The 11,824-nt window shown below is 35.5% G+C and overlaps 1 protein-coding gene across 1 annotated transcript in view; it reads left to right on the top strand.

Annotated features, from left to right (window-relative positions):
- Nucleotides 1–9,940, top strand: part of UBR5 (ubiquitin protein ligase E3 component n-recognin 5) — a 117,850-nt gene extending 107,910 nt beyond the window's left edge. Inside the window, exons 58-62 of the mRNA XM_077748225.1 lie at nt 1,326–1,481; nt 1,816–1,929; nt 3,397–3,541; nt 4,724–4,809; nt 8,763–9,940. Of these exons, the coding sequence (XP_077604351.1) occupies nt 1,326–1,481; nt 1,816–1,929; nt 3,397–3,541; nt 4,724–4,809; nt 8,763–8,975 (714 nt within the window). The 3' untranslated portion in view covers nt 8,976–9,940. The remainder of the gene's footprint in view (nt 1–1,325; nt 1,482–1,815; nt 1,930–3,396; nt 3,542–4,723; nt 4,810–8,762) is intronic.
- Nucleotides 9,941–11,824: the final 1,884 nt, after the last annotated feature.

Below are 11,824 nucleotides of genomic sequence, written 5' to 3' on the forward strand. Positions count from 1 at the left end.
TAGCCATGATAAGTCCTTTTCAAACATTTAATGACATGGGAAAAACATCTCAATACATGGAGGAGATAGCATAGCAGAGTGGGTGACACAGGTGGATTCCAGAGTGTCTGACAGACCTGGATCTTGCTGCAGACAAATCCCCTGACACCTATCGCATATTTTCCCATTTAGAAAATGGTAAAACTATATAATGGTAAACTATAATAGTGCCTGGTAAGTGCTCAATAGATTTTAATGATTATTATTTGTTCAAACAGGTGGTAGTGGAAGTAGTAGTAGTAGTTTATTGAAAAGAGCATTGTTGGCTTCAAAAATATATGTAAGATGTACAGGAGAGAGGGAGACAAAACAATGTAAGAAAATACAGCATGGCATGCTTGATCTTTATCTCTGGGTGATAGAAGTAGCTTAATTTCTTTATGTGCTTTGATAGTTTGCCTGCCTGCACATTCTTTTTATCCTGGGGGGAGGGGAAAACCACATCCTTGAAATTACTGTATAATACTAATTATGCAGCTTTTGATTTAAAACACAACTGCTAGTGTTCTGAAGGAATTATAAAGAAATTTCTTGACACAAAACAATGAAATATTTTAGTCTCTTCCAGCAATTTATATCACACACACATCTGATACAAATTAACACTGTTAAAGTTCTAGTCTTAATTTTTTTAAATCAAATTCACTGATGAATAGTTTTTTAATACAGCATATGATATGTATGTGTATATATATTTTAACTCTGACCCTTTTGCATTCTTAAAATATTCCAGCTAAATGTTCCTGTACCACAAAGAGCTAGATTTAAAGCTCAGCAACAGCTCAAAAATGTTGATATGTGGAATCTTTAACAAGGTTTATAGAAAAGATCATGGAATCAGATAGACTCAAGTTTAACCCAATGATATGACCTTCAACAAGTTATTAAATTCCTTTGAGCATCAGATTGATTGTCTAGAATTAATCTGTATTTTCTTATAATCAAGACTAGGACATGTATACACACACACACACACACACACACACACACACACACTAAACACCAGCTGCTTAGCATAATCATTGTCAATAATTAATGCAGGACTTTTGCAAATAAATTGTTTTGGAAGTTAAACTCCTCCACTATTGGCTTTAAATTTTTTTTCAAAGTATATGTTACACTTTTTATATACCATGATAATTACATATATTATCAGAGCCAAAGATTAAAATTTAAATAAATCAGTTTTAATATATTTAGTGAGATAGTACTCTTTATATTTTCAAATTAGATAAAATTGTAGTGAAGATGCTTCATAATTGAGTTCCATATGATTACTTCCTTAGGTCAATTGGCATGATTTTGCTTTTTTTGACCCTGTGATGTATGAGAGTTTACGGCAACTTATCCTCGCTTCTCAGAGTTCAGATGCTGATGCTGTTTTCTCTGCAATGGATTTGGCATTTGCAATTGATTTGTGTAAAGAAGAGGGTGGAGGACAGGTAAAGCAAATATGTACCTTTCTGATTCTGGCAAGAGAATTTGGTTAGTCTGTTGTGCTTATCTTATATACAAACAGTGTGGATGGGGACAGAGCGAGTGACACACAAACAGCAGACTGACAGGCATAGAGAGAGAGAGAGAGATGGAGAGCTAATGAGACATAGGGAAAGGTAGTGTTTTTTTGTACTTATTTAGGCCTAAATTTTTACATCTTTTAGATATTTGTCCGAGATTTGTCTTTAGATTTTAGAATTTAAGGAATTGTTTTATGAACTGTAGACTTACTCCTGCTTTGACCATTGCTTTTAAATGGCAGTGCTAAATTTATTACAGGTTGAACTTATTCCTAATGGTGTAAATATACCAGTCACTCCCCAGAATGTGTATGAATATGTGAGGAAATACGCAGAACACAGAATGTTGGTAGTTGCCGAACAGCCATTACATGTGAGTATTTTCTAAAAAGTGTTATTTGATCTGATGAGGCTATTTGTGTCTTCATGTGTGGTAAACTAGTTCAGGTGTATTCAGCTTGCCTATAAAAGGTTAAAAATTTTAAACCAAATTAATTTATGTACAGTGTAAGTTAACACCTGAATCCAAACCAAGCACTCACCTTCTGTTGGGAAAAACTACTTGGATAAAGCATGCAATCCTCAAAGTCAATTTGGTGAGTAAAAGTTGAGAAAAGATTCTTGTGTGACTGAGATGACTACTGTTGTGGGGTCCTGCTACCACCCATACTTGAAGGTGACTGACTAGAAGGACTCTAAGGCCATTGTACTGATAGTCATGGTTTATTATAGCAAAAGGACTCCCGGCAAGGGAAGAAGTACATTAGACCAAGTCTAGAGGAATCTAGAACTTTGCTGCCTTCCAAAGTTCTCTCTCTGGAACCATGGGTGGACACAAAGAATATACTTCTTTCCTCCAGCAGTGAATTACAGAAACACATGCATAGTGTTTGTGTTTAGCAAAGCCTGCTTAAGGGTCCTTAAGGGTCACAGCCCAGGTTTTTTATCGAAGGCCAGTCCTGTAAGCATTTTCTGCGTATGCAGCCAGCCCTGATTACTGAAATTCAGACTCTTAGAGGCATGTGTTCATCATAAGTCACATTGTTTGCTCAAATAGTCTAGGTAAGCTGGCACAGCAGAGTTCATCGCTCCAGGCTTTCAGAACAGCCGTATCAGTAATGTAGGGGGAACATTCCAAAAACCAAGTTTCCAGATGCCAGCCAAGGACCATCCCCGTCCATCCAAGAGAGCCTTCTAAAAAGCAACATCAGGCCTGCTGTATTTGTCAAGTGTTCTGATCTGATTTCTGTGCCAGGAATAATTGTATAGGCTCTGGAGTCCTGCTGTTAGGATTCAAATCATGGCTGCAATACTCTTTAGCTATTATATGACACTAGCAAACTACTTAAGTATTTTGTGCCTTCGTCTCCTCTGCACAATGAGGATAGAATTAAATGCGTTAATAATACATGTAAGGTACTTAGAACAGTTCTTAGAACATTGTAATTTCTCAGTGAGCTTCTAGATTTTGAGTTTGTGTTCTTTTCATAGGATCCTACTTTTCATAGGATATGACAGGATAGCATGTTTGAAAAATTGAAGCTATTATTTAATGAGTAGCCTATTTTATTAACGTGTAAATTATTTCAGTTAAAATCCTGGTGTATAACAATACTATTTCACTTTTGAACCTGTAGCCTATTCATAATCCCTTTTTTCTCCTCTGCTTCTTTTGAATCTGTTAAGTTAAAAATACTCCATTTCTTTCTCCCTGGTTTAAAATGAGAGCTAGTATTCCTAGGCTGCTAAAATTAGATATTGGGCTTTAACAACAATAAATGCTACATGGAAAATAAAGTGCTCAGAGTAATAAAAAGGTAATTTTTAAAATATTCTGTAGGCAATGAGGAAAGGTCTACTGGATGTGCTGCCAAAAAATTCATTAGAAGATTTAACAGCAGAAGATTTTAGACTTTTGGTAAATGGCTGTGGTGAAGTTAATGTGCAAATGTTGATCAGTTTCACCTCTTTCAATGATGAATCAGGTAGGAAATTTTTTGAATGTTTATTTAAGGAATCTACTAGATAGATAAATTTACAGGGCTTAGAAATGCTGTATAACTCAGGTGTTCAAGGCTTTTTGTCTAAATTTTTAAGATATTATTGAACTATGATGGCTTAGCATTAGGTTGTTTTTAATCTTTGTTTAATATTTCTAGGTTTTAAAGAGTATATGGTTTAGTATGAATACAAGTAAAACTTCTTTGTGGTGAGCAGCTATGTAAACAGATTTTTGTATGCTAAGAAAAAATAGCCTTTCCCAATTCCTAATCTCTCTTGGGCTCTCTAATTAAAGAATTTGTATGGCGTTTGCTTTGTAGAACTGTACCCAAAGCTCACTCATAAAGATATAATAGCATACAAACAAAAGGAAAGTCCAGAAAGAGTAACAGGAGGTAGTGATATTCCTTGTAGAATAACATTTACTATCAGCCCCTGACTTTCTGTAACACTTTGTCTTCAAAGTCCTGTAGCCTAGGAGTAGAATTTTAGCTGTGACCATACCGTAAGACACTGAAAGCTTCAAGAAATTCCTTATGAGAGGATTACACCTATAGTCCAAAATTATTGCATACATGAAGGTATTGATTTTCCCCCTTTATATTTTGCAAACAGCTTCAGCTAAATTATAGCAAGTTAAATTTGGATAAATTTTCTTGTTTATGCTTGGCAACATATAGATTCATTGTATAATAGTTTTTGTGCTATTTAACAATTTGTCTCATTTACAAACCTAAGACCTAAGAGTAGAAAATAAATACCTAAGGCCCCTCCAAATATGATCCTCAGATAAGCATCATCAGTATCATTTAGAAGTAGTTTTAGAAATAGAGAATTTTGGTTCTTTTTCCTCCCTTTTCCCAGACCTAGTAGATGAGAATCTGCATCTTAAAAAGATCCCCAAGTAATTAGTAAACTCATTACAATTTGTGAAGCACTGGTGTAAGTTCAGCAGGTAGAATTAAAGTGATTATTAATTTTGAGGCTGATGATCCATTTTTCTTGATCATCTTAAGTCAGGACTGACTAATGAACTTTTACATTATGCAAGTGGTCCTAATTTCCTATATTAGGAATTAAACCCCTGATCCTTAGTAACAATTTTATAAGAAGCAGTGTTTTAAAGTAATAATTGGTATAGTATATTGGATTTATATTCTTCGTAGGAGAAAATGCTGAGAAGCTCTTGCAGTTCAAGCGTTGGTTCTGGTCAATAGTAGAGAAGATGAGCATGACAGAACGACAAGATCTTGTAAGTTGAAATTTTTACAAAATTTGCAAAAGAAAATATGAAATGTTAAAATACTCTTGTGTGATAACCTTTTAAGTTTCTAATGGTCATTTTCATTTTGGTTAAGTAAATTATAGAAGGTCAGAAATATAAGGCAGTTTTGGTTTTTCTACTCTAGAACTGAAAACCTGAAGTATTAATAAAGCCATAAGCAGAATGAAATGCATTTAGTTATTGATATGCTGTCCTTAGTCCCAGAAGATAATACCAGTTGATGTGTCTTTTTCCCTATAGTGCTTACATATGCTAGCTGCTCCCTTTATTTATCCTTAATCTTTTTGACCAGTGGCAAGCATTTGCAAAATTTCTGAATAGTATCTTGATTGCTCTCTGTATACTGTACTAGGAATAGAGCAGCTTATGTATTAAGTTTGATTTTAAACTTAATATAAACTTTGATCATAGTGAAAAGCCTACCAAGTCAGTGGAATCTGTGTCCATTGTTGAGTATATCCATAGCCAGATCAACCTGTCCATCAGTCTTGAAAGGCAGTCTTCACCAGACTTTCTTTTAGAAACTTTCCTTACCCAGAAAATCCCAGAGATCCTTTCTACCATATTCCTTATGGTTCCCTGCCGAACCAGCCTTAGTTCTCAGTAACTAAAAACCACACTACTTGTGGAACATATAACAAAAATCCAATTTCCAGATATATTCTCCAGTTTTATTTGAGAGAGGGTAAATGGTTGTATGGAAAAGCACAAAACTTGGCAGTTTCCCGTTTATCTTCACCTCAGGCAGTAACTTATTTTGGGGGGCTGAGGGAAGGGTCTGCATTTAACACTTAATTTTTTAAAAAATTTTTATTAAAAAAATTTTTAAACATTATTCATTTATTTTTGAGAGACAGAGCATCAGTGGGGGAGGGGCAGAGAGAGAGAGCAGGGGAGACACAGAATATGAAGCAGGCTCCAAGCTGTCAGCACAGAGCCATGGAGCTCAAACCCACAAACCATGAGATCATGACCTGAGCTGAAATCATATGCTTAACCGACTGAACCACCCAGGTGCCCTGCACTGCTTAATTTTTAAATGATCCTAAGAGCCTTCCAATATTTCTGCACTATAGTGAGACAGATTGTTCAGTAGTCCTAACTCTTAGGACCCTAAAGTTTCTCCCAGTGCATGGTTTCAGGACTACCTGTACTCAGTTTTTTGATCCAGGTACCTTGTTTCTGTATGAGCCCGTTATCGGTTCTGTAAGACCTATCAAAAACAGAAATAGAAATGATTGGCTATCTGGTATAAATTCTAAACTGTAACGGACTAGTTTTCTTTTTGACTATTCCCTGGTATTTCTGTTTTTAAACCAATAATATATCCTTAGTCCTGTCAGTCAAGTTAAATTTCACTGCAGTTTCTGCCTTCTACTGAAAGAAAAATTTGCTAACTATTCAGTCTTTAAAATGAAAGATCTGGGGCGCCTGGGTGGCTCAGTCGGTTAAGCCTCTGACTTCGGCTTAGGTCACGATCTCACGGTTCGTGTCCCACATTGGGCTTTGTGCTGACAGTTCAGAGCCTGGAGCCTGCTTCATACTGTGTCTCCCTCTCTCTGCCCCTCCCCCACTCTCTCTCTCAAAATTGAATAAATGTTAAATATTTTTAAAAATTAAAAAAAAAAAAAAATCTCCCTAAAGGGCCTCAGGATTTCCTATTATCAGCTTTAATTTGAGTCCTATTTAATAGGGTTTAAGCAGTATATCAAAAGGTTTCCCCCTCTTCTTTTGGGAAGGATGCTTCACAGTTGTTGGTTTTATTCTGATGTACCTGAGGAGAAAAACTGAAGGACATTACAGACCATTCAGAGCAAACTATTCTTCCTTGAATTACTAGTCCTGCAAATTATAGGGATTTTTTTCAGTTACTGGGTGAGAGAGGCACAGTTCACTAGTAAAAGTTCTGAAAATCCTGTAGTAGTTCTTTTCTTCCAGCTTCTTGACTGTCCAGCAATGGTAGTTATCTAACCTGGCTAACCATATTCATCCTCAGAGAAACATTTTACATTAACTTTGTCTTTTTTTAACCCATAAATTGAGTGGATTGGACCAGCTTTATCTCTAGAGCATCTTTCAGTCCTTTTTTAATAAAGTTCTTTGTTGGGGGGACGCCTAGGTGGCTCAGTCAGTTAAGCGTCTGACTTTGGCTCCGGTCATGATCTCATGGCTTGAGTTCGAGCCCACATTGGGCTCTGTGCTGACAGCTCGGAGCCTGCTTCAGATTCTGTGTCTTCTTCTGTCTCTCCTCCCACCCCCCTCACCCAAAAAAACCCACAAACACTTAAAAAATATATATATATATTCAAAGATTATATAATTAAGATGATAATCTTCGAATATCTATCTATCTATCTATTTATAGTTCTTTGAAGATTTTGTAGACCCTGACTCTTAGCCGGGGTTCTTTTTCTGCCCCCTTCTATAGAACTTAGAGGAGATTTCTCATAAAACCATTCTTTAGGAAAGCAAAACATTGTGGGGGTTAAGGGCACCAATCTACCACACATTTGAAAATCTACTAAATTAAAGTTTTAGTAAATAGTCTATTACACATATTTTGTATTTTATATCTATTATATATGTTTTTAAGTTTTTATTTTTAAATTTTTTTAATGTTTATTTTTGAGAGAGCAGCAGAGGGCAAGTGGTGAGGAAGGGGGCAAAGAGTGAGGGAGCACAGAATCTGAAACAGGCTCTGGGCTCTGAGCCATCAGCACAGAGCCTGATGCGGGGCTCAAACTCATAAAGTCAGGATAATGACCTAGGTTGAAGTTGGACGCTTAAGCAACTGAGCCACCCAGGTGTCCCTAAGTTTTTAATTTTGAGAGGGAAAGGGAGAACAAGTAGGGGACCGGCAGAGAGAGAATCCCAAGCAGGCTCCATACTGTCAGCGCAGAGCCCAGTACAGGGCTTGATTTCACAAACTGTAAGATCATGACCTGAGCCTAAATCAAGAGTTGGACACTTAAGTGACTGAGCCACCCAGGCGCCCTATGTAACTGTATTCTTAAACTACAAAAAATGTTACAAAAATCATAAGGAAAATACACATATAATATCGTATTTATTTTAAAAAATTGCCTGTAGGCACCTGGCTGGTTCAGGTTGTTGGAACATGTGACTCTTGTTTATTCTAGCCCCATGTTGCATGTAAAGATTACTTAAAAAAATCTTTTCTATGTGGAATTTGAGAAACTTAACAGGATCATAGAAGAAGGAAAAATAAGATAAACACAGGGAGGCAAACCATAAGAGACTATTTTTTTAGAAAATAATTTTTGAGAGCACAAGCAGTGGAGGGGCAGAGAGGGAGATAGAATCTGAAGCTGGCTCAAGGCTCTGAGCTGCAATGCAGAGCCTGACGTGGGGCTTGAACCCACGAACTGAGCCTTTAAATTTTTCTTTAGAGAGCTTGTGTCCTATTTCCACTAAAAGATACTCTGGAATTTAGCCACTGGAAAGGCTTACAGAGAAACTGAGGCCCTGAACCATAGTCACTTTTCTACATACCTGATACTTTCTTCACTTTTGACCCTGAACCTTTCTTTTTCAGTACAAGAAATGAATTTTCAAAAACAATTTTTTTAATGTTTATTTTTGAGATCGAGACAGAACACAAGCCAGGGAGCGGCAGAGAGAGAGGTAGATACAGAATCTGAAGCAGGCTCTGAGCTGTCAGCACAGAGCCCTATGCAGGGTTTGAAGCCAAGAGCTGTAACCTCATGACCTGAGCTGAAGTCAGACACTTAGCTGACTGAGTCACCCAGGCGCCCCAGCACAAGAAATAAGTTTAAAACCTCATTCAAATTCATATCCCTCTGTAGGTTTTAAATAAGAATTGGATTCCATGTAGATTTTGCCAGAGTTCATGTTAATCTGTTAAAAGCCAAACTTGTAATTATCATACTCCTGTTTAGGTTTACTTTTGGACATCAAGCCCATCATTACCAGCCAGTGAAGAAGGATTTCAGCCTATGCCCTCAATCACAATAAGACCACCAGATGACCAACATCTTCCTACCGCAAACACTTGTATTTCTCGACTTTACGTCCCACTCTATTCCTCTAAACAGATTCTCAAACAGAAGTTGCTACTCGCCATTAAGACCAAGAATTTTGGTTTTGTGTAGAGTATAAAAAGTGTGTATTGCTGTGTAATATTACTAGCTAATTTTGTAGATTTTTTTCCATTTGTCTATAAAAGTTTATGGAAGTTAATGCTGTCACACCCCTGGTGGTACCTTAAAGAGATTAAATGCAAACATTCCTTGCTGAGTTTGTAGCCTAAAGGCCTGAGGAGCACTAGCAACTTTTTGACTATAATGGTTTGCTAGTCAACAACTTCTGGGTCTAACCCCAGCCAAAGATGACAGCAGAACAACATAATTTACACTGTGATTTATCTTTTTGCTGAGGGGAAAAATGTAAAATGTTCTGAAAATTCACTGCTGCCTTTGTGGAAAGTGTTTCAGCAAAGGTTCTTGTATAGAGGGAATAGGGAATTTCCAAATAAAAAATTAAGTATGTTCTGTGTTTTCATTTTAACTTTTTTTATGGTGTTTAATTTGTGGTTGGCTGCAATTGTGTATCATGTATATGGAACTTGTACAAAGTTCTGGACATTCAGATCTTAGAGATGAAATCACTTTTACCTATGAAAACCACTTTTATTGCGGTTTATTTTAGCTGCATTGAGCTCTAGGATATTAAATGATATCACTAATATTTTGCATGTAATTTGTTCAATTGAGTAAGGGCACTTTTTTTGTACATATGATGGGGCCAATGCACAATACTTTATCACAATCAACCTTTTTTTCTTTGTATCCCTATTTCAATGAGCAGTCAGTCAGGAGGTTACTGCACTTCAGTTCTAACTAGACATTTGTACTAAGGTATTTCAGTTATGTAAACTCAGCCTGGGCACTTTCTGATAACTGTAAAATGTTTTATAAGATCATGATTATTGAAGATACATTTTGGAAAATTTTAAATGTTCGTGAGCAGCTTAACTACTTTTGTATCTAGCCTTTTTTAAGTATCTTGTTACATTTACTTTTTTAAATAAAGAAATTACAGAAGAAATGTCAAGTAATATTGAAGAAATAATAGTTTTTATTTATGTAGTTGTACATTTTTAAACTAAGGGTAATACACCAACATGGTTATGTGCATAAAAATTTTTGATTTAAAGAACTGAAAGTTTATATACACATGGACTATAAGAAAGAGAAGTAAATCAGTCCACATTTTACAGTTAGCAGAGAATCCTGAATGGCACTGGCCAGGCCACCTTTTCTTTTTTACAAATGAGGGACGTGAAGTGTGACGCTTACTTGGCATAGGAAGTTAACTCACTCACTTATACTTAGTAACTAAGTGACAGGATCTTTTTTGATGACCCATTAATTATGTAGCTTAGTACCAATCTCTAAATTCTTATGGTTTTAGTAGCTTTACTCAGTGGCATAAAGAACACTGTTTTCTTCACTAAGTCTTCAAAAAGTGACTTAACACTAGTCACTTTACATGTTGAAAATGAGCGAAATTCTCTGAAATCTCTACCTTTCAATTCCTTTTGAGGACTCCTAGCCTTTGGGATGTTTTTCATGTTCAAAGGCACTGTGCTTTCATTATAGAACTTCCTGCAGAAGACTGAACCATGTGATATTCTAAGCCCTGCTGACACAAATATTAAAAACTAAAATGATAGTAGTGAAACTCATTGTATTACTTAAAAGTTACACAATATGCTGTATTAGATTTGTGTAAATTAACCAAAGGTTATTTTACAAAGTGAGACATTGGTTTTTATGTCTAAATGCTATTTCTGAGTAAATGAAATAGTAATTAGATTAAGAGCTAATTATCATCAGTGTGTCTGAAAGAGAAAATTTATTTATCATCTTAACTTCTGTATGCACATGATGGGATTGATAAAATATTAAATGAAAACAAACTAGATATGATTAGGACATTTGAAACCCTAATTGTGAACTTATTTTTAATAGTTACTGAAAGAATGAAAATATTTAAAATAATGCACAATGTCTTAAGTCTTCCTAAATCAAGATTTTGGTTAAATGCTTTTAGGACGATTAAAAGCAGAGTTTTTTTTTTTTAAGTAAAGCATAAAATGGTTCTAAATGGAAAATAAAGTCATGTAAAATAAAGTTCTCTTTTGGTCTTGTTTAGTGATTAAATCTAATAGAATTGAAAAAATTTAGGAAGAGAAGACCAAGAATGAACTTTACAAATGGGGTTTTCAATATTTTGCTATTTTTACCCTTTTTTCCACTAAATCATCTGAATATGTTGACTATCCAGTATAGTAGTAGCTTACTGAGACAGACTTGAGGTTTTTGATAGTATGATATCAATCACCAGTACTTAAGATGATTAATTTTGTCTGTTTAAAGGTAGCCAGTGATTTCTAGGTCTGAACTCCAACCGATCTTCCTTTGAGGTAGTAGTTCCCATGCTACTCTATGCATAAGATTCCCTGGTAGAGCTTGTTACTGCAGATTTCCTAATCTTTGCCCATCCTTTCAATCATATTCTGATTCAGTAAACCTTAAGTGGAATACAGAAACCTTTATTCTTAAAACAGAATCCCAGGTGATTTTGACACTTCATCCAAAGAGCATTCTTTTTCATGAATGTAAATCTCCCTTTTGGTAAGCTCCTTAGACCCAAACTTTTCCTACTTATAGCTTATGGAAAACTACTGCTGTTAATCCGGATTAGTTTCTTCCTACTAAAGGACTTGTTGGAAGTGCCTTCAATAGATGATTAAAAGTATTTTCAATGTTTACATTAACCTAAGTGGGTAGGCATGGATAGAGATAAATTCTTCTCTAAACATTTGATTATGGTAGAGATGTATTTAAAATGTGACTTGTCTATTCATCTTAAGATACTTTAAAAGCAAATTATGTTACCTCTTAGAATTAAAAAATTTAACTGCATTGCTAGGACT

The sequence above is a fragment of the Crocuta crocuta genome, unplaced genomic scaffold (assembly GCF_008692635.1).
Source record: "Crocuta crocuta isolate KB4526 unplaced genomic scaffold, BGI_CrCroc_1.0 scaffold39, whole genome shotgun sequence".
In the NCBI taxonomy this organism is placed as follows: Eukaryota; Metazoa; Chordata; class Mammalia; order Carnivora; family Hyaenidae; genus Crocuta; species Crocuta crocuta.